The sequence below is a fragment of the Cherax quadricarinatus genome, chromosome 24 (genome assembly GCF_038502225.1).
Source record: "Cherax quadricarinatus isolate ZL_2023a chromosome 24, ASM3850222v1, whole genome shotgun sequence".
Classification (NCBI taxonomy): domain Eukaryota; kingdom Metazoa; phylum Arthropoda; class Malacostraca; order Decapoda; family Parastacidae; genus Cherax; species Cherax quadricarinatus.
In genome coordinates this window covers 25840214-25864237 of record NC_091315.1, presented here as the reverse complement: position 1 = coordinate 25864237, position 24024 = coordinate 25840214, and the positions used below count along the sequence as shown (strand labels likewise).

The 24024-nt window shown below is 37.3% G+C and overlaps 1 protein-coding gene across 6 annotated transcripts; it reads left to right on the top strand.

Moving 5' to 3' along the window:
- The first annotated feature begins 1085 nt into the window (after nt 1–1085).
- LOC128690867 (coiled-coil domain-containing protein 124) lies at nt 1086–20424 on the top strand. Of its 6 annotated transcripts, none has more exons than XM_070088289.1 (5): nt 1086–1170; nt 4316–4491; nt 12458–12589; nt 14784–14923; nt 20126–20424. In XM_070088289.1, exons 2-5 carry the CDS (start codon nt 4333–4335, stop codon nt 20319–20321), a joined length of 627 nt encoding a protein of 208 aa, XP_069944390.1. In that variant the 5' UTR covers nt 1086–1170; nt 4316–4332; the 3' UTR covers nt 20322–20424. The 6 variants fall into 6 exon arrangements, with proteins under 6 accessions (XP_069944390.1, XP_069944389.1, XP_069944392.1 ...); XM_070088288.1 differs by having other exon boundaries at nt 1087–1222; XM_070088291.1 differs by having other exon boundaries at nt 1128–1152.
- Nucleotides 20425–24024: the final 3600 nt, after the last annotated feature.

The following is a 24024-nucleotide window of genomic DNA, read 5'->3' as shown; positions in this document are numbered from 1 at the left end:
GATGATATTAGTTTAGCTGAATGAAGGGGGGGGGGTAGGATACACCTGGATACATCCATCAAGGAAAACATTTGTACATAATCCCACCACTTACCAGATGTTCTCTGGTGGTCACTTGATGTAGCTGGATCACTCCTAACCTATCTAATTACAACATAACACCGCTGGCCAGCATAAGTCTGTTATAACTAGAAGGGTTACTTAACTGTGGGTGATTGATACTCCTTATTTCCTCCATTCACCATCTCATTTCGATGTCCTGCTACACCGACACGGTCCTCATTCCAGCAGGACGAGGTATCCGTTGGTTTGTTCCGCTTTAAAGGTCGTGACTCAAGGAGCTTCACTTTCCTCGTCTCGGGAACAACGAGGTCTAACGTGTTCACTCGGAGCAAAACGACTTATTTCACTTCACGCATTCTCTTAACTTAGCGTTATTATCATTAATTACATTACAATTCACAAGACGATCTAATGGCTCATAATTATTATACACATCAGAGATCACTCCATTAAGATCTGAGACCGATGAGTGATGATTAAACCAAGGGTAATTTTCCCCGGGACACAGTCCATGACGATGCGCTAGTCACCCTCGGTCCTACCCTTATTCACTCATTTTACCACTCTATTACCGAGGTCCCGTAAATCACGTTCCCTCACTCTCCACTAGGAACAGTTACGACACTTCCTATTACGAAATGAGTCCTATATTAATCCTTAGGCCGCCGTGAATGTCAATTTCGTGGTTCCATGCTTTCCCAGCTTCCTCTGCACCTTCAAAACAAACCCGCCTCCCTCCCCCCGCACATCCGCGCATGCGTAAAGGGAACTCTTGGTTCTACTCTATTTTCAAATACATTTTTGACTCATATCGGCACATAAAACACCTATTAGGCGCTATAGTTTCGGAAAATTAAAAATTTTCCACAAGGAACGACCTCCTCTCTTTCTAAAATTTTCGATAATTAATTTAGTCCAAGAATTATAAAATTTTACTTATAAATTTTTATAATATTACAGTAATACTAACTAAGTTAGCTAAAAAAATGTTTAATATTTGCATATTTTACATATTAACAAATTTTGTTAATAAGAATAAGAAAGCGGTAGAAGAGTTTGTCAACTCAGTCCATCTGTAGTGTGGTGAAGGTTGACGAGGATTACTCAGTACTACATCCATTATTGTGTCTGCTTCCTTCACTACTCTTAACTAAGCATTGTAACCTTTTACTGACTCCTCTTAGTAACAAATATAGCGATATAGAAGCTAAAGTTATCCTCACAAAGTGTTGCTCCTTTTGTACCCCAGTGGAAATAAGTCATTTCGACTTATTTTTTATTATCCTTGGTTATTTACACATGTTATTGTGTATGATAATTGTAATCACTTAACTTTGTATAATTGTACTTATGTGTACCTGTATCTGAATAAGCTTACAATATCCAGGGTCCACAGTGGAATTACTCCATCAAATTGTTTGACTCTTGTGTTATCCTAGGATAAATATATATAATGTACATTTTATATGTTCTTACCCCTCAAGGAAGGTTCCTTGATGTTGGTGAGGGGCTCTTGATTTAGGGAATTGGATCTGTGCTCCAGTTCCCCGAATTAAGCCTTCCACATCCCCCCCCAGGCACTGTATAATCCTCCGGGTTTAGCGCTTCCCCCTTGATTATAATAATAATAATATATGTTCTTAACGTGTGTGCCCTCAAGACTGTTGTGAAAATATTAATGTTATTTACCCAAATCCTTAATAAAACTTAGGTATGATATGCAAATAAGGTTATTAATATTGCTGGGTTTAGCATTAAATTAGTTATAATGTTATGTTCTTTACACAAGTTTAGAATTTTAGAATGTTGAGCCTCAGTGTATTTGGGCCATAAAATTTTATTTTAAAATGTCCAGTATAGTCAGGTAAACTCCAGGTAAATAGATGGTACTGTCATGGGAACAATTTTCAGTTATTCAGTTGAGAATATCAAAACCCAACATAAGCTAACTTAGTCCAGCATAAAGCCAAACCAAACTTATTCATGACTTGGGGATGCTTGTGGGATGGTTGATGACAACTTCAGATCTCTTGCTAAAACACCAGGGATCGATCTCTGACCTGAATGCCCCGGCATGATAGTGGCTTTCTTTGTACTTAGCAAACCAAAATTGTAATTGGTACACATTGTAACCTTTACAGAGAAATAAATCTTTTACTTTACTTTCTACGGTGAAATGTTGTGCATGTTTCCTTATACTTGCCATTCCTGTTCACCAGCCAGCGGTAAGTAAGTACCTGGGTGTTAGTTGACTGTTGTTGGTCACATCATTGGGGGGAGAAGATTAAAGGACCATAATGAAAACAAGGTGGATAGCCCCTGATGACAGTAACTTTTATGAGTTATCCTGGGTAGATAACCCTCTAGAATATAGTGTATCTTTTCATGTAAATTATATTATTTTGCTTTAATAATTACTAATGGAAAACATGACTCAAGAAATCGTAATGACACGATTGCAAATAAACCATACCCCCGGCCGGGATTGAACCCGTGGTCATAGAGTCTCAAAACTCCAGCCCGTCGCGTTAGCCACTAGACCAGCTAGCCACAATAAGATTCATCCAACTAGGTATATTTCTACACCATAGGAAAGTTAGCACAGGCACCTCTGTGACCACAAATGCAAGTTTTTACAGACGAATCTCCAGCTAGCGTGGCCGTGACGAACTCTAGCTCAAGTCCCTTCACTGCCGTCAACATGACTCAAGAAATCGTAATGACACGATTGCAAATAAACCATACCCCCGGCCGGGATTGAACCCGCGGTCATAGAGTCTCAAAACTCCAGCCCGTCGCGTTAGCCACTAGACCAGCGGTGCCTGTGCTAACTTTCCTATGGTGTAGAAATATACCTAGTTGGATGAATCTTATTGTGGCTAGCTGGTCTAGTGGCTAATGCGACGGGCTGGAGTTTTGAGACTCTATGACCGCGGGTTCAATCCCGGCCGGGGGTATGGTCTAATGGAAAATGAAGAGCCAAAATGGGAAGCATGAGTGCATAGATATTTTATGCTGTACTGGCTCTGGAATAGAGTCGTAGTTTAATAAGAAGTAAAAAAAAATGCCAAGGTTGGAATGTACAGTATGTTTGCATGAATATTTTAAGCAGTACTGTACATATACAGTACTATACATGCACTTGGCTTGTGATTTCACTGGCCAGGTAGCATTGTGTGCTGTGATAGTACCAGTCGATCTAGTGTCAGGAGTCTGGTTTCCTTCATGGGAGGCTGGTGAGAGTCCTGGGTTTGATTCCCTGCCAGCTGCAGTACTATTTTTCTTTGCATTAAAACCACTGTGTTGGCATTGATATTTGTACTGCTCGAGGTTGGTATCCAGTGTGAGTTAAAATAAATTTTTTCTCATAGCTTACCTTCCCTTATGTACAGCTGGTGCTAGGAGGAAACTAGTGATTTCATTGGCCGCCTAGCATTGTGCCCTGGTGGTATTGGACTTTTGAGAGGCCAGAGAGAATCCTAGGTTCAATTTCTGGCCAATTGCAGTATTACTCTAACAGTACAATACTTGCTTTGACTGTGGGGAATACATCATCATTGATTGTTTTAAAAGTAACACATGTGTAAGTTAAATATGCTACCATGTTATATGAGTAATTTATTACACTTTTCCTCATATTAGTGGTGGGGCAAGGGGTACAGGCAAGTCTCCTGCATCTACTGCTGCCTCTGTTCACCCAACAGTAAAATAACTCATGTCTAGGATTTACTCACCTCTTTTGAGCCACAGTTTAAGCAAAGGCCTGATTGAGAATTAGCCATATTGGTTAACTTTCTTGAGTTATTATTTGTTAATGACCCTTCTGGATCTTTAACCCTTAAACTGTCCAAATGTGGGTCTACATTTTTTCAACATTTGAAAGTATGTAAAAAAAGTAGATCTACTTTTTTTTCTTTTGCATTTGAAAACGTGTAAAAAAACTTTGATCTTTTTTTTTTGTTATATTTGAAAATATGTAAAAAAAATGTAGATCTACTTTTGGAGCACTACGCATGTGAACGTAGATCTGCTTGGACAGTTTAAGGGTTAACAGAAGATAATTCAAGTGTGTCTTCCTCAGGAAAGACTTATTTGTTTGATGTAAAATTTTAAGATCATGTAAGCATTGTCATTAATGGAAAGAACTTAGACAAATCATTAATGCTTGAGAAGGCCCCACTTTATATTAGTGGAAGATCAAGGTAAAAGATGACCTATTAACTCTTATTTTTGCCTTTGTTTTCCCAAAAAGATTTTCTATCAAAAAACATGCCCAAAAAATTCCAAGGGGAAAACAGCAAGGCAGCTGTTGCAAGGGCTCGGAAAGCAGAAGCTGCTGCACGAGAGAAAATGAAGAAAGATCAGGCTGAAGAGGATGCCTTATGGAGTGATAATGACAAACAAATTAAAAAAAAATTAGCGAGAAAGGTAAGATTGTTTCATAATTTTTTGTTACATATTATGTCTTGATTTTTAGTTTTCCTTATTATTGACTGGAGTGACAGCCTCTCTGTTCTTTAATTTTTATTTTAATTTATTAAGTTATTTTTTTTTATCTCTGGTATTTTTTTTTCCACACTTTTTGCTCTCTTACAGTGAAAGAAGTGGTATTGATATTTCAGGAATTCCAGCACCACTTAACCCTTTCACTGTCTTGTCATCTAGATCTGTTATTGATGCCACATAGATCTACACCTTCAGCTCAGCTCACTCAGATAAGCTGAGAGCAGTAAATTTTGGCCTAGATATGAGAGACGGTTTGTCTGGTGAGTGTGCACTGTACAAAAAAAAATCCTACCCCAAGGAGTGAATGATGGGAAAAATTAAAACCCTGATTTTGTCTTTTGTTTAAAATAGCAACTTTGAAGTGTTTTCTGGGATGATTTTTATGGTTTTATTGAATGTTTCAGTTTTATAAATTGTTTACATCTCTAGTTGAGTTTCCTGTCTCAATGCTCTCTATTTAATAATAATAATATACAGTATTATAATAATAATATCTTTATTTCTACAAGTACAGTGATGCCTAGCTGATATCACTGACATACTACTACAGTGGATCCCCGGTTATTGGCCGGTTCTGTTATCGGCCAACTCGGTTATCAGCCGGTTTTTTGGTGCCCGGTTATCAGCCATTTGGGATGCGTCCATCCGCCAGCTGGGGCCGCTTGCACGTCAGTTTGGCTTTATCTCTTAGTGGCTGAGGAAGCTTCTGCTAATACATCCAAGCATTTTGCTTGTTTTCAATTTTTTTTTTTTGCAGTGTAACTGTGAAATAAGTAACCATGTAGCAAAGTAACAAAGTGGAGGAGGAAGAGAGAGAGGGGAGAATGTGCCTTCTTTGGTGATTCTTCGATATGTATCATACTAAAGCAGCACGAGTCGATAAAATTTATAGTGCCAGCCAGCGATAATGTGCAGCATTAACAGTGTATCAAGTAAATTAAGCGATTAATCGATAGAAAAAGGACGGCACGAAACTGTAAGGCTTATCTTTTAGTGGCCCTTATACACCCAACAACAAACAACACAGCAACACTTGTCGGTTAGGGGGAGAGAGAGACATAATATATTTTATTCATTCTTGAGTGCAGTGGACCCTCGGGCAATGCCTGCATTGGCTAACGCCAAAATTGGATAACGCCTTGCTTTGGCGTAAAAAAATTGGCTCGGATAACACCCAAGAACTCGGTTAAGAGCTTTCATCCTGAATGTGTCCGCACGGCGCCCTGAACAGACCCGGCCACTCACCCCGTGTACCAGCCAGTGTGCCATTGTTTACGAAGCCAGTGAGGATGATTCAACATGTACATGCGATGTATTTTGTATTATTCCCTTGTTGTTAGTGCTTGTAACTGCTAAAAAAGCCACCATGGGCCCAAAGAAAGCTTTGAGTGCCAACCCTGTGGTAAAAAGGGTGAGGTGTACTATCGAATTAAAACAGGAGATAATAGAAAAGTATGAGAGTGGAGTGCAACAGCATCAGACCAAAGCTCAGGGATTTCCTTCAGAGGAGGAGGAAGTTACCTTCGTCTAAGATTAAGGAAATGTGTACAATGTTTAGAAAGTTGCAAGCATTTATTGATGAATGTTATCCTGACACAGCTGTTGCAAGCCATATTGGCAACTTGTACAATGACACTCTTGTGGCCCATGTTAGGGAAATCTTAAAGGGACGCGAGAAACAGAGGTCTCTGGACAGATATTTTGCATGACAGGGGTCCAGTGACTCACAAGCTGGTCCTAGTGGCATTAAAAAACAAAGAAGGGAGGTAACCCCAGAAAAGGACTTGTTACCTGAAGTCTTTATGGAAGGGGATAACCCTTTCAAACAATAGAACACCTGCATCCTCTGCACTCCTACCGTCTCATCACTCATCAACAAGTCCACAATAAGGGTAAGTGTAATGTTATTATTGTTTTATTGTGCATGTATCGTTGTTTTCTGTGTAGGGAAATGTATATTTCATGTAAAAAAAATTATTTTGTCTAATACTTTTGGGTGTTTGGAATGGATTAATTGACCATACCCCGGCCGGGATTGAACCCGCGGTCAGAGAGTCTCAAAACTCCAGCCCGTTGCGTTAGCCACTAGACCAGCTAGCCACAATAAGATTCGTCCAACTAGGTATATTTCTACACCATAGGAAGGTTAGCACAGGCACCACTGTGACCACAAATGCAAGTTTTTACAGACGAATCTCCAGCTAGAGTGGCTGTGACGAACTCTAGCTCAAGTCCCTTCACTGCCGTCAACATGACTCACGAAATCGTAATGACACGATTGCAAACAAACCATACCCCGGCCGGGATTGAACCCGCGGTCAGAGAGTCTCAAAACTCCAGCCCGTCGCGTTAGCCACTAGACCAACTAGCCATTACGATTTCGTGAGTCATGTTGACGGCAGTGAAGGGACTTGAGCTAGAGTTCGTCACGGCCACGCTAGCTGGAGATTCGTCTGTAAAAACTTGCATTTGTGGTCACAGTGGTGCCTGTGCTAACCTTCCTATGGTGTAGAAATATACCTAGTTGGACGAATCTTATTGTGGCTAGCTGGCCTAGTGGCTAACGCGACGGGCTGGAGTTTTGAGACTCTCTGACCGCGGGTTCAATCCCGGCCAGGGTATGGTTTGTTTGCAATCGTGTCATTACGATTTCGTGAGTCATGGATTAATTGGATTTCCATTATTCCTTATGAGGAAAATTAATTTGGTTAAAGGCTAAATCTGTTAAAGACTAGCTCTCTGGAATGGATTAAGACATTAACTGAGGGTTCACTGTATATATCATGTTTCTGTGTTGTTGATATTGTTTATTATGTTATATTAGATGAAGTGTGCTAGATAAATAAGCCATAGAGTTGATATTAGTGTCATATTGAAGACTATCTTGTGCTGCCTCCAAACAAACTCTCCTGCCTCTATCATACTCCAACAAGAGCCTTCAATAAAGGTAAAACTGATTTAAATGTTCATTTATCCATCAAAATTAGTGCTTTATATTTATTTCTCATTGTTTTCTGTATGTAAAACTATAGTATTTATTCTTTAAAAAAAAATTTTTTTGTGAATATTTTTGGGTGGAACGGTTTAATTATTAGGTTTTACATTATTTCTTATGGGAAATATTACTTTGACTTTAGGCCATTTTGACTTTAGGCCTAGCTCCTGGAACGGATTATGACCGAAACTCAGGGTTCCACTGTACCTGCATACCAGCACGGTGTGTAAGTTTATTAAACCTTTGACTGTTTCGGTCATATATATACGTCTTTAAGTGAAACAAAGCTGAAGGGGGTGGGAGAGTTTCAATGGAGAGGAATAAATGGGATTAGGTCAGGGGTTTCAAATAGAGTTAGAGCTAAAGAAGGAGTAGCAATAATGTTGAAGGATAAGCTATGGCAGGAAAAGAGGGACTATAAATGTATTAATTCAAGGATTATGTGGAGTAAAATAAAGATTGGATGTGAAAAGTGGGTTATAATAAGCGTGTATGCACCTGGAGAAGAGAGAAGTGTAGAGGAGAGAGAGAGATTTTGGGAAATGTTGAGTGAATGCATTGGGAGTTTTGAATCAAGTGTGAGAGTAGTGGTGGTTGGGGATTTCAATGCTAAAGTGGGTAAAAATGTTATAGAGGGAGTAGTAGGTAAATTTGGGGTGCCAGGGGTAAATGTAAATGGGGAGCCTTTAATTGAGCTATGTGTAGAAAGAGATTTGGTAATAAGTAATACATATTTTATGAAAAAGAGGATAAATAAATATACAAGGTATGATGTAGCACGTAATGAAAGTAGTTTATTAGATTATGTATTGGTGGATAAAAGGTTGATGGGTAGGCTCCAGGATGTACATGTTTATAGAGGGGCAACTGATATATCGGATCATTATTTAGTTGTAGCTACAGTTAGAGTAAGAGGTAGATGGGAAAAGAGGAAGGTGGCAACAACAAGTAAGAGGGAGGTGAAAGTGTATAAACTAAGGGAGGAGGAAGTTCGGGTGAGATATAAGCGACTATTGGCAGAAAGGTGGGCTAGTGCAAAGATGAGTAGTGGGGGGGTTGAAGAGGGTTGGAATAGTTTTAAAAATGCAGTATTAGAATGTGGGGCAGAAGTTTGTGGTTATAGGAGGGTGGGGGCAGGAGGAAAGAGGAGTGATTGGTGGAATGATGAAGTAAAGGGTGTGATAAAAGAGAAAAAGGTAGCTTATGAGAGGTTTTTACAAAGCAGAAGTGTTATAAGAAGAGCAGAGTATATGGAGAGTAAAAGAAAGGTAAAGAGAGTGGTGAGAGAGTGCAAAAGGAGAGCAGATGATAGAGTGGGAGAGGCACTGTCAAAAAATTTTAATGAAAATAAGAAAAAATTTTGGAGTGAGTTAAACAAGTTAAGAAAGCCTAGGGAAAGTATGGATTTGTCAGTTAAAAACAGAGTAGGGGAGTTAGTAGATGGGGAGATGGAGGTATTAGGTAGATGGCGAGAATATTTTGAGGAACTTTTAAATGTTAAGGAAGAAAGAGAGGCAGTAATTTCATGCACTGGTCAGGGAGGTATACCATCTTTTAGGAGTGAAGAAGAGCAGAATGTAAGTGTGGGGGAGGTACGTGAGGCATTATGTAGAATGAAAGGGGGTAAAGCAGCTGGAACTGATGGGATCATGACAGAAATGTTAAAAGCAGGGAGGGATATAGTGTTGGAGTGGTTGGTACTTTTGTTTAATAAACGTATGAAAGAGGGGAAGGTACCTAGGGATTAGCGGAGAGCATGTATAGTCCCTTTATATAAAGGGAAAGGGGACAAAAGAGACTGTAAAAATTATAGAGGAATAAGTTTACTGAGTATACCAGGAAAAGTGTACGGTAGGGTTATAATTGAAAGAATTAGAGGTAAGACAGAATGTAGGATTGCGGATGAGCAAGGAGGTTTCAGAGTGGGTAGGGGATGTGTAGATCAAGTGTTTACATTGAAGCATATATGTGAACAGTATTTAGATAAAGGTAGGGAAGTTTTTATTGCATTTATAGATTTAGAAAAGGCATATGATAGAGTGGATAGAGGAGCAATGTGGCAGATGCTGCAAGTATATGGAATAGGTGGTAAGTTATTAAATGCTGTAAAGAGTTTTTATGAGGATAGTGAGGCTCAGGTTAGGTTGTGTAGAAGAGAGGGAGACTACTTCCCGGTAAAAGTAGGTCTTAGACAGGGATGTGTAATGTCACCATGGTTGTTTAATATATTTATAGATGGGGTTGTAAAGGAAGTAAATGCTAGGGTGTTCGGGAGAGGGGTGGGATTAAATTTTGGGGAATCAAATTCAAAATGGGAATTGACAGTTACTTTTTGCTGATGATACTATGCTTATGGGAGATTCTAAAGAAAAATTGCAAAAGTTAGTGGATGAGTTTGGGAATGTGTGTAAAGGTAGAAAGTTGAAAGTGAACATAGAAAAGAGTAAGGTGATGAGGGTATCAAATGTTTTAGATAAAGAAAAATTGGATATCAAATTGGGGAGGAGGAGTATGGAAGAAGTGAATGTTTTCAGATACTTGGGAGTTGACGTGTCGGCGGATGGATTTATGAAGGATGAGGTTAATCATAGAATTGATGAGGGAAAAAAAGTGAGTGGTTTATTGAGGTATATGTGGAGTCAAAAAACATTATCTATGGAGGCAAAGAAGGGAATGTATGAAAGTATAGTAGTACCAACACTCTTATATGGGTGTGAAGCTTGGGTGGTAAATGCAGCAGCGAGGAGATGGTTGGAGGCAGTGGAGATGTCCTGTTTAAGGGCAATGTGTGGTGTAAATATTATGCAGAAAATTTGGAGTGTGGAAATTAGGAAAAGGTGTGGAGTTAATAAAAGTATTAGTCAGAGGGCAGAAGAGGGGTTGTTGAGGTGGTTTGGTCATTTAGAGAGAATGGATCAAAGTAGAATGACATGGAAAGCATATAAATCCATAGGGGAAGGAAGGCGGGGTAGGGGTCGTCCTCGAAAGGGTTGGAGAGAGGGGGTAAAGGAGGTTTTGTGGGCAAGGGGCTTGGACTTCCAGCAAGCGTGCGTGAGCGTGTTAGATAGGAGTGAATGGAGACGAATGGTACTTGGGACCTGACGATCTGTTGGAGTGTGAGCATGGTAATATTTAGTGAAGGGATTCAGGGAAACCGGTTATTTTCATATAGTCGGACTTGAGTCCTGGAAATGGGAAGTACAATGCCTGCACTTTAAAGGAGGGGTTTGGGATGTTGGCAGTTTGGAGGGATATGTTGTGTATCTTTATATGTGTATGCTTCTAAACTGTGTATTCTGAGCACCTCTGCAAAAACGGTGATAATGTGCGAGTGTGGTGAAAGTGTTGAATGATGATGAAAGTATTTTCTTTTTGGGGATTTTCTTTCTTTTTGGGTCACCCTGCCTCGGTGGGAGACGGCCGACTTGTTGAAAAAAAAAAAAATATACGTCTTACAAGCCAATGTGTTTGACGTATGTACATTATACTCAAAAATTCTAGCGGTTTCAAATCAAGCAGGAGAAAGCTGGTAGGCCCACATGTGAGAGAATGGGTCTGTGTGGTCAGTGTGCGCAGTGCATTTGTTTACTCTTGGACATTGGAAAAAATCAAACATTTCCCCTACTTTGAGCTCCATTTCAAGATCTTTTTCATAGTAAAGTCAATCAAAATCACCTCTATAATATGTTTTCCATTCTATCAAATGTGACTATGAAAATGAGAATATAACCATAAAAACTATACAAAAATACACCTCAAAGTCGGCATTTTAATCCACTGCATGATGCAGGATTTTTTTATATAGTGCACACTGACCACACAGACCCATTCTCTCACATGTGGGCCTACCAGTTTTCTCCTGCTTGATTTGAAGCTGCTAGAATTTTTGAGTATATATACGTCAAACACGTTGGCTCGTAAGACGTACATATACGACCGAAACAGTCAAAGGGTTAATATGATAGTGTAAGTGTTATCAGGTTTTTATATGTATTTGCAAGTGATAAAAGGCCACATTCAATGTACAGCGATTTTTGCTTTACAGCAATAGCCCTGAACCTGGCCTGCTGTGTAAGCAGAACCCTCCTGTATATATAATATAAATGTATGCCCTTTTCATGTAACCCTTCTTATAACACAACTTTTGTGATATCCCACTCAGATCTGACTTCTCTGCAGGGCCCTCCTGTATATATAAAATGCTTGAAAGTTTGGAAAGTTTCCTGACAGAATTGAGAGAGATGTAGAGCTCAGAGAATGTAAACAAAATGAAAGAAAATGACGCACGGACACCCAGCTGGGAGCTCAGGCCATGATAGCGAATCAGGAGCCATATAAACGAATTTTTAGGTAGTAATTTGAAATGTCTGTATTAGCAAAGAGCCGAGAAGCAAAGTGCTGTAAACTGGGGCCCTCCCTTATTATATTACAGACACTCTTCACTTAATGACTTACCTCTTTAACAACCACTCGGACTTATGACCAGCTCTCTGACCAGTATACAAACCCAAGTAATGTATATTAGAGCTGATTTCCTCTATTCTGTTTATTACAGTATAAAGTACACTGTATTGTATACACATTTAAAATTTATTAAAAATGTTGTAAATGGTGCAAACAATATCTAAAGATGGTCGACACAAACCCACTACCAGTACAGTATGCTCCTCGCTTAACAACCAATTCACTTACTGAGCTACTCTTAGGAATGGAATGCGCTGTATAGTCCTTGTGGCTTAGCGCTTCTTTTTGATTATAATAATAATTAGGAATGGAACTTGATCGTTAAGTGAGAAGCACCTGTACAATATTAGTTCATCTGTATTTTTAAGTATGTATTCCAGGAATAATATAAGTACTAGAGTAAAAAAATTTGATGAAATGTGCCCACAGGAGGATCGTGACAAGAAGCGCCAGGCAGAATTACAAAGAAAAGCAGAGAATCGAGCTTTGGCAGAGGTTGAAGTGGCAGAAATCACGCCTAAGTCTGCAGTACCACAGAAGGTGACAGCCTACCAGTTGCAGGTGAGCTTTATAATGGAAATTAACACAAGTACTGTACAATATTACTATTAATTTAGTATTTTAAAAAGTTTATAAATTTGGTGTTGGTTGCATATGATGGGTACAGCACACACATCTTAAGAGGAAAGTAATGCTAAGTGGAATTTACACTAAGTGAAATCCATTTTTCCATAAAATCTCATGTTATAATTGGAAATATGCCTTAAAAAAGAAATATTATGCCATGGAACTCAATGACATGATGCTGAGAATAGTGAAACAAAGACACAATTTGCAAAGGTCTTGTTGGGTCAGTTTTCATCTGCTAAGATCAGAACTTCAAGAAGTCATTGTGATTTGATAAAGGTTTTAACAGATAGGAATGTTGTCCCAATAGAAGCTTGTTCTGCAAGGAAACCAGTACCAATGGCCAGTAAACACATGATGAACAGATACCATCCTGGAATGTATACACTAAAGTTAACGAAACACTAACTGATGGTAATTGACTACCTGTGTTGGTGATTAGAGATGTGAAGTTTACTTTCTGCAGAGTAGAGGTATAAGCAGTTAAGTTAAACAGAACAATGAGCAAGTACAGTACATTTGTTAGATTAGACAGAACAGTGAAAAAGTGAGTGTGTGTGTGTTACATTATCGACAGAATTGAAAGTGTTAGGTTAGACAGAACATTGAGACAGAGAGGGTAAAACCGAGAAATTGGAATTGTTAAATTAGACAGAGAAATAGGTGGGCGAGTTGGGGTGGAGCAAACTGAGGAAAAAGAACTAGGTATGAGAAATAAGACAGGGAGAAGGAAGAAAAAGCTAGGAGAAAATAGTGTTTGTAAAATTACCAGCTTGGTTAAATTACTGTTTTCTATGACTCTTATCCAGTGCTTTATTAAACTTTAATTATAGTACTCTGATGAAGTGTAATGCATCCTGAATCAAACACTGTATTGTGAAAATACTTTAGAATATCATATTATAGAAATAGCAATACTTTTCCCTTTTAACTTTGTTTAACCCTTTCAGGGTCCGTCCCGTAGATCTACGGCTTTACGTTCAGGGTCCAAACCGTAGATCTACGCCATGAGCTCAGCTCACTCTGATAAACTGTGAGTGGTACATTTGGGCCTAGATATGAGAGAATACATCTATGTGGTATGTGTGCACCACATAAAACAGATCCTGCAGCACACTGTGTATAATGAGAGAAAAAAATGAAATCATGATTTTTCGATTAAAACAGCAACTTTGCAGTGTTTTTTCGTATGTTTTTTATAGTTGTATTTGCGATTTCTTGGTCTCATTTGATAGAATGGAAGACATATTACAGAAATAGAGATGATTTTGATTGGTTTTAGCACTGGAAATGGCTTGAAACTGAGCTCAAAGTAGCAGAAATGTTAAATTTTTGCCGATATTCAAGAGTAAACAAACGACCTCACACGTCTAATACACGTCAGCTGGTGGGTCTAATATACATTCACAAATATGGTGATGATATTTATACAATTATTACAGTATTGCATAACAGTAAATCTTCTATGTTTTGGTGTGAATAAAAATTCATTATGTGAATAAAAAATAAAAATGGAATTTATTTGTAAAGCCTCAAAACATAACTAATGAACAGAGGAAATGTTAGTTTAGTGCCAGGAATGCCTACATTGTTCATTCTGGACCCTATTTTGAAATTGGAATATTTTGAACTTTGTGTTAAATTGGCCAAATTAACAATTTCTGATCACTTTATTTTGTAGTTGAAACAGTTGACTTGGCGATTTCTTGTGCTCAATCGATAGAATAGAAGTAATACTAGTGAAATAGTTAAGAATTTGGTTGATTGGAATAATGTAATTGGCCTAAAATGGGAGTCAAAGTCGGCAAAATCGCCGATTCGTAAATATCGCTGACACATCAAAATTCGTGAGAGCATAATTTCGTCAATTTTCCACCAAGTTTCGTACTTTTTGTTTTATTACCTTCACAAAAAGATTCTCTACGATTTCATAAGAAAAAATAACAAATTTTTTTTTTGAAAATTCTTGGACACTGGTGCGTGACTCCAGATTTGGGCCTTGGACCCTGAAAGGGTTAAAATACAAATAAACCACAACAGCTACAGAATAAAATTATAATATTAATTCTGGTTTGATTCTTTATTTTTACTTATTTACAGTACAGTGCTTCATTATTTACATTTTCAGAAAATTAAAGAAAAACAGGCAGAAACAGAGAAGGAAATAATCCAAACCCACTTAGATGTACCCCTGGTTGAAAACCTCAATAGAACAATCGATGAAGTTGTGTCTGCAAGTGGTGTTGACGCTGCATTGTCTGCATTGAGGTAAGTAATAAAATATGAAAAGATGTCTGAATGTACCCAAATACATTACAAAATTATTAGAATTAAAAATTGTACACTTCTTTGAAATCTAAAACCCAGTCTCCATCCTGCAGCTGTTTGTTGAGGTTGTTAAAAAAAGAAACACCATAAATATGTTAAGGTTAACCTGGCCTTATCTTTCAGAGGAATCTTATTAACAAAATAAGGTGCACAGTTTAAGATAAGTGATTAATAATAAAAAAAAAAACTTTTGTTTTTTCTTAAATTCTGTTTAACACTAATTTTTGATTATAATAATAATTTTCTTTAATTCTGTACCTTATTTTTGGCTTTATTTTCTACATAAATCTGATGTTTCTTTCTGCACTTCCTTGAAGTCTCTATGTACTGTACATTAGATCCCCTACTTAGGATGCTCAAACTTAGGATATTGCTCCATAAGAACCAGTTAATTAATTACTGACACTGATCTGCAGTCACAATTATTGCAAATATTCAAACAATTTTATTTTTCAACACCAGCTGTATTTTGCCAAGGCAGGGGTGACCCAAAAAGAAAAACAAAAGTTTTTCTTTATAAATTTAAAAAGAAGAAAGTTTTTCTTTTTAAATTTAGTAATTTATACAGAAGAGGTTACTAGCTCCTTGCTCCTGGCATTTTAGTTGCCTCTTACTACATGCAAGGCTTACTGAGGAAGAATTCTTTTTCACTTTCCCATGGAGAAAAGGGGAAATAAAGAAAAGCAAGAGCTATTAAGAAAATAGAAGAAAACCCAGATGGGTGTGTGTATATATGCTTATAGTACATGCATGTGTAGTGTGACCTAAGTGTAAGTTTTTATGTATTTATGAGACAGAAAAAGGCACCAACAATCCTACCTTCATGTAAAACAATTACAACTCAAACATATTATTTTAAATAAATGTTTCTATTTTTTACCAAATGCATTCGTATTTTGTGTATGCTCATATTTTCTTAGTGGAAATTAATCAAGAACCGTAGATTTAATATTTATGATATTCTTAAGGCTGAATTATAAAAAAAACACTTAAGTTTTACGAAATGTATTGTTTTCTTTGTATATGTGCCTTTTATTCATATACAGGATGGCCCTGCTTTACAGTGTTTTGCTAATACAGTGGTTTTCAATCATACCCATTCTTCATTTATTCAGGCTACCTACAATAAATATATTCACCACTCACTATAAGCCAAATATGAAAATATTTTAAGGTAAGTAATGTTGTACTGTATATGCATTTTTTAGGCCTAGCTCTATTGCTCACTTAATATATGATAGTGTAAACATGTTATCAGTCTTTTATATGCATTTGAAAGTGAAAAAAAGGTCATGTTTCACTTTAGAGTGATTTTTTGCTTTATAGAGGTAGCCCAGACCTAACCAGCTTTGGTAGAGATTTGTTAGACTAGAGGAGAAAGGGAGTAAGGAGGAAGTAAATATGTCTGTATATTTGGTCATGGACCTGTTAGCAGATGGGTTTATGAAAGGTGAGGTACACCATTTAATATAAGAGGGTGGAGAAAAGGTGGGTGGTGCATTAAGGCATCTGTGGATATCCCTGGAGACAAAAAAGGGATGTCTATCAGAATATAGTAGTTACAACACAGTTATGTGGGTGTGAAGCATGGGTTTTAAATGTTGCAGTGAGGGGGTTGGAGGCAGTGGAGATGTCATGTTTGAAGGTGATGTGTGAATATTATACAGAGAATTCAGAGATTGGAGGTTAGGTGTGGAGTTACCAAAAATATAATTTAGAGGCATGAAAATTAGTTATTGCAGTAGCTTGGACACTTAAGAGGATGGAGCAAAATATGATGACTAGGGTATATAAATCTGGAAGGAAGGGCGGGGGTCATCCCAGGAAGGGTTGGAAGCAGGAAGTGAAGAAGGTTTTGAATATCCAGCAGGCTTGTGTAAGCACATTAGCTCAGATTTGAGGCATGGTGTCGCATACCTCTATTGATAGTGCACTCCGCTCACACATTGAGGTCTGTGGTTCGATTTCTGGTATGGGTGGAAATATTAGAACGTGTCTCCTTAAAACACCTGCTGTCCCTATTCACCTCTCGGTAAAATAGGTACCTAGGTGTTAGCTGATTGGTTTGGGTTGCATCCTGGGGACAAAATTGACATAATTTGCCCGAAATGCTCTGCATGTAGTAGTATGTCATTGATGTCAGCTAGGTCTGTATACCTTGTACATGTACTTGTAGAAATAAAAATTATTATTATAAGTACCGTAACTTTTGTGACCTCCAGCAGATTCACTGAAACAAGAGGAGATATAAAAAAGACCTGGAAAACACTCTCTTAGATTCTGAGAACCCACAAACTGAAATAAACTAGGAATATTGCCCTAACTAAACCGAACGAAACACCACTGCATCCCATTGATACAGTTAACAAGATAAATGACTTCTCAACCATAGGATCTAATCTCGCCAGTAAAATCCCAGGTACCAACGCCCGAGCAAGTGATTACTTAGATGGGAATTTCCGGAACTCCTCCTTGCACCTACTGAGCCCACTGAAGTCACCATGATTGTTAAGTTACTTAAAAATAATTCAGGGAATCTGTCTCACGTCCCACCATTATTATACAAGCGAGTGTCCCATGTCCTTTTGCATGCTATTTTATGACTTTTTAAAAAGTCACTAGAAACTAGCACTTTCCCAACACGACTCAAGACAGCAAGGGTTACACCAATACACAAGGGTGGTGACCCCACAGATGTAAACAACTTTAGGCCAATACCATTGCTATCCAAAATCATTGAGAAACTCGTGCACAAGAGATAATATTCATTTATAACAGCACAAAGCATACTCAACCCCTGCCAATTTGGCTTCAGAAAAAATAAAAGCACAGATGATGCAATTGTAAAAATGCTAGATCTGCTTTACACAGTACTGGAAAATAAGGAATATCCATTAGGACATTCTATCAACCTAAGAAAAGCTTTTGACACAGTAGACCACGGCATCCTACTCCACGAACTTGACCATTATGGTATAAGAGGCCATGCACTTGCTTATTTCAAATCCTACCTTACTAATAGGTATCAGTACGTCACCATGAAAGACACAACCTCGTCAACACAGCCACTTGATACTGGAGTGCCAAGGGGAAGTGTCCTTGGTTCCCTGCTCTTCCTCTTATACATCAGTGATCTTCCCAACATATCACAACACCTGAAACCTGTTCTCTTTGCTGACAACATGACTTATGTCATCTCCCACTCAAATCTTGCCACACTCAACACCATTGTTAACGAGAAGCTACTAAAAATATCTACCTGGATGACAGCCAATAAACTTACACTTAACACTGATAAAACCTTCTATATTATGCTTGGCAACAGAGCAGGTGTTGCACAACTTAACATTAAGATCGACAACACTCTTATTGCCAATCGTAATGAGGGCAACCTGAATTTCAGCACCCATATCCAACACATAACAAAAAAAGTATCCAAAACGGTTGGGATCCTCTCCAAGATATGTTACTATGTGCCACAGTCAGCCCTACGCACACTATACTATTCACTCATCCATCCCTACCTCACCTATGCTATTTGTGCCTGGGGATCAACAGCAGCAACTGTAATAACCCAGCAAAAAGCTGCAGTAAGAATAATCACGCAATCCAATCCCAGGCAACCCCCATCCCCCCACTCTTCAAAGATCTAAACTTACTCATTGTATGGAACATCCACACTTACTACTGTGCAGCCTACATTTACAGAACCTTAAATTCCAATATTAACCCTGAACTAAAACATTTCTTGATAGTTGTGACAGGACCCACAGGCATAACACCAGGCACAAAAATCTCTGATATTTCCCGTGTCCAGCTAAATCTATACAAAAATTCAATGTACATGAAAGGACCTAAAATCTTGAACACCCTACTTGAAAACTCTAGAACTGCAGACACAACCATCACTTTCAAAACTACCGTTAGAAAACATCTTACCTCCCTGACACACCCCACCGTCAGCTAACTACATGATAACCATCTATTCTCTTGTATCATACACACACAAAAAACAACCTAGACCTACTCTTGATACCTGTGATTCTCCACAATTCACACTTACACTCACCCAATTGACTGTAATCATAGAAATACGTAATAAAACTATTACCTAATGAATCTTTAACTAGTCATAAGTTTGCCTGAGAAACTCCAATATAGGAGCTTTAATAGAAACTATGTATTGTACCAAGACGAAACCATTCACATTGCTAAATTTACGAACTGTAATGCAGTTACCTAGCCTTAATATCAACATGCTCCATAATCTGTACCAATATAGAGTTTGAATTAATCTTAGTCTGCCCAAAATGCCTAGTCATGCTAGGTGTGATAGTGGCCCTCTCTGTAATTAGTATTTTATAATATGTAAACCACACATTGTAAACAATATCCTATAATATATAAACCCTGTATTGTAATCTTTATAGAGAATAAACTTGATTGATTGATTGGTGTGCTTTTGGGATGTAACAAGGTAACATTTATGAAGGTACTCGAGGAAATTGGTTAGCTGGACTTGTCCTGGAAATGGGAAGAGAGCCTACACTCTGAACAAGTGAGGATGTAACACTTTCTACCTTTCCTTCCAATTTATTCCATTCTTGCACCACAATTTGTAAAAAAAATAAAAAAATCCCAGTATGTATTCCTTTGGCTCCATTTTTTCTTAATTTTCATCTGTTGCCTCTCTGTTATCTCTGTTGAAGGTAAAGTCATAAAAAAATAATTAAGTTATTCCTTTATATCTTTTAATAATGTTTATACTGTCTGTTATTATATCTATTTTCCTTGTATCAGCTAGCATGAAAATCTTTAGTCTTTTCATCCTTTCATCATAGCCCATATTTTTTTTAGCTATTCTTTGAACCTTTTTCTATCTGATTCACATAGTTTTGAACATGCAAACACCATACAACAGATGAATATTCCAATTTTGGACTAATTGATGTTGTAAATAGCATTTTCAGCATATTTTTATCCACATCAGTAATTTAAAGTCATTTTATAGATAGCCTGTATAGTATTGTTTTTCTCGCAATTTCTTCCATGTGAAAACATAGGCATCAGGCATTTCTTGTATTTTTTTATAGCAGTTGCAAAAATAACAGCTTTTGCAGTTTATCTTTTTTCTTATTCCAGTGTCCAAGATGACTCAACTGATCGACACCCAGAGAGGAGAATGGCTGCTGCATTCAAAGCTTTTGAAACACAAAGACTTCCACAAATTAAAAAAGAGAATCCTAACTTGCGACTGTCTCAGCTGAAACAACTGTTACGAAAGGAATGGCAGAAGAGTCCGGAGAATCCTTTAAATAAAATACAACATGAGGATTAATTTATTAATACAGTATGTTACTGCTGATAATAGACTACCTGATAACTACTTGCTTTTAATGCAAGTGAGAGGAAGAATATTATGTAGACATATTAAAACTTAATAAATAAAAGATATTGTGCAGCTGTTTGAACTGTTTATCCATAGAAAGTACTTTCCCTTTTTAAAGCCTATGGCATTAATACAAAATCTTCCTAAATTGTGCTAGGCTAAAGTTACATACATGTATCTGATAGTGTTATAATTCAAGTGGTGATATGCAAATATATGACTTGGTTAACATTTGATGCCTAGATGTCTTCTTAGATGGAATTTTCTGTTCAAGCAAGTTTAGCATACATTTCCTAACCTCAATAAATACAATAAGTGACCAGATCTGTGTGTGTCAGATTTAGCTCATTATGAAAAAGCTTTTTAAGAGAGGGTACCTTGTTACCAAACACAAGACTGAACAATTTTATGAGTTTTATTGTGTAAGATATGTGCATCACCTGGTTATCTCTTATGATGACATGTTGCCAACCAGTGCTGTTTTCAATTTAATGTAGAGATTGTATATTAGAGACAGTGGAAGATGAGGTGATCAGTCCCTTACTTTTGATAGAAAATATTCAGTCCTTTAGCCATAATCGTCTTCATAATGAAAGATACCCAGTGGTTGTGCATGTCTTATTCATCAACTTGTAGTTATTGTATACCATTAATGTACAGTGGAACCCCGGGTTTTTTCTTTAATGTGTTCCAGAAGGTCGTCCGAAAACTGATTTGTACAAAAACTGAAGTAATATTTCCCATAAGAAATTATGTAAGTCCAACAAATCCATTCCAAACACCCAAAAATATTAACAAAAATTTTTTTTTATAGAGAATAACTATAGTTTTACATACAGAAAACAATGATAAATAAATATAAAGCACTAATGAAATAGATAAATGAACATTTAAATCACTTTTATTGAAGAGACTTGTTGGCGTATGGAAGACGGCGAGGAAGGGAGAGGGAGAGGTTATCTCTACCTCCATCACTACCAACCTCTACCACAATCACTTCCACTTTCTACCACCATCACAACCACTGCCACCCTCTACCACCATCACTACCACCTTCTACTAGTAACAAAGACAGACTGAGTCATGAATGTATGCATCCGCCTGTCCGCAGGACAGGCGGATGCATCTGGTATGGACGATTTCCGAGCTGATGTACGAAAACGGGGAAAATTTTGCCGAAAAAAGTGGTTGAAAACTGCATTGTACGATAACCGGACCGGAAGAAAACCGGGGTTCCACTGTAATGGGTATTATTTGAGTTAACTATAGTATATCTTTATTGGGGAGAGCTTTTTTTTTTTATGGTACAGTGTATTTAATCTGTTACATCTTTGCATTATTTTTGTTAAAATTTATGGAATCTTGCTACAGATATTTATACTCTTGAAGGGATGAAGTTACTTGATGAAGGTGAAATACTCCTGATCCAAGGAGCTGGAGATACACACACCCTCTCTCCTCCCTGAATCAAGCCTCATTACCTCCATTTCCCAGGCACTGTATGACCCCTACTGGTTGAGTACCTCATGATAATGAAAAATTTATTTGAAACTGAAATTAGTACAGTACATAGTCTGAATTAATAAGTTAAATATACTGCAACTGGTTAACCTGCAGCTGCATTTATTTGAAGGATACATATGTATCCCCCCTTAACCAAGCCTGATATATAGGTGTATATAAACTATGAAAATAATTTGTGAACCATAGCTTGTCAAAAGTCATGTAGCCTTTTCCATTTACGTAAAGAATAATTGAGGATTTGCAGGTTTAGCACCTTATTTGATTATATTTTTTATTCATTTGGGCCAGTGACATTTCAGTGTCGCTGGCTTGTTACTGTACGGGTCGCTCATTGTTTATCCCAGGGCCACCAACAGAAAGTTAAGTCTAATCATTGACATAGGATGGATCAGCACTAACATTTTGAAAGGTAATGACATTAATTGATGTTGAAATTAATTTCACAACTGTAATTAGTAACTGGATACATAAAGCCAAGGTGTGAGGATTAGAACAGGTGGTATTTGGCAGTATTGTATGAGAAACCAATAAACACGTCAATTAGTACTATTTCATATTAGGCATTGAATATACAGATAAATTTGAAAATTTTTTAGTTACAGTATTTTCTATTTACTGAAATAATTATCCAAACTGATTTGAAGATCCGTGTTGAAGCACTTAATTTTGATAGTAACAGTTTTGCAGAAAAAATATTTAAGATATACAGCAGTAATATAATGCAAATATTTCAAACCATGTTTGTTATTGTTTAATTATGGCAGCTCCATCCATGACAAAAATGGCTCAATGTAAATGCCCTTCTAGCTTGTTCCATGCACTTCTTTATGGATACTGGTTGCCTTCCCAGTACTGCATTAGATTCACCTCATTTCTTCATACATGCTCTTCTGGAACATTTATTATGTAGCTTCTCTGTATCTCCACAGTTAAAGACTACATGCTATATGCTCTTCATTTTTTCATCCCCCAGTTTCATTACATCACTATTTCACATATGCAATGTTTTTACTATATTTTTACAATAACTATTGGTCTTGCATATCTTTGTTCATTTCCTCCTATCTGTATGTTAAAAGTAATCCTAATTCTTTTACATTTTCATACATTTCTACAAGTTTATGGTGCCAGTTTGTTGCCAAATCATCAATCCCAGTTCTTCATTATTATTTTTTTGATCAGTCTTATATGGTGAAAGTGTTGTGATCCTAAGCAGCTAATATTATACCGAGGAATTTAGCATGATCTAGACATTTATAGTGGAAAAGTTTCTTGACGGCTGAAGTGTTTTTATTTTATTTGTTATAACGTGTGTGTGTGGTATTTTTATGAGAGTAAAATATTGAAGGTATTGCATACAATTGTCATTTTTTTAATATGCAGAATGTTTTACTCTTCTTGTTTTGTTGTTGTTTTTAAATTTTAAACCGTATTAAAACTTGTATTTGTACATTATTGCCCTCGTTATGCTCTTTTTTTTTATAAACTAGTATGCAGCTTTTAAAGATGAAGTTAAGGATTCAGCTTTAAAAGTCCTTGTTAATCTATAATATACTGTCCTATCAGAAGTAAGTAGTCTCTCTGTACCCCTATATAGTAGCAGACTGGCTGGCATCTGTTGACCAGGGAGGTGTCATCTATGTAATAGTATATCATTGATGTCAGCTAGGTCTGTATACCTTGTACATGTACTTGTAGAAATAAAGATACAGTGGAACCTTGACTTATGAGTGTCCCAATGTACGAATTTTTTGAGATACGAGCCGTTGCTCGGTCGATTTTTTGCTCTTGAGTTACGAGCCAGCTCCCCCCGCTTTCCCCTCAACCCAAAACCTGCACACCTTGCTTGTTTATTTATGATTTCATGCTTTAATTCCATGGAAATCATCCTCCTTTTCTTCTCAGCACTGTTCTTTACACTTTCTTAGGACCCATGTTTAGAAAAACGAAATTTGGCCAAATGACTGAAAAAAATGTAAGCATGAGAGAAATACTCCCACACCGAGGTAAACAATGCACTGAGTTGGTGGCGTTCTGAAGCTCTCGTTATTATTATTGCTGTTATTATTATTACATATATATTCCCACCTCAGTGGGATACGGCTGGTACGTTGAAAGAAAGAAGATA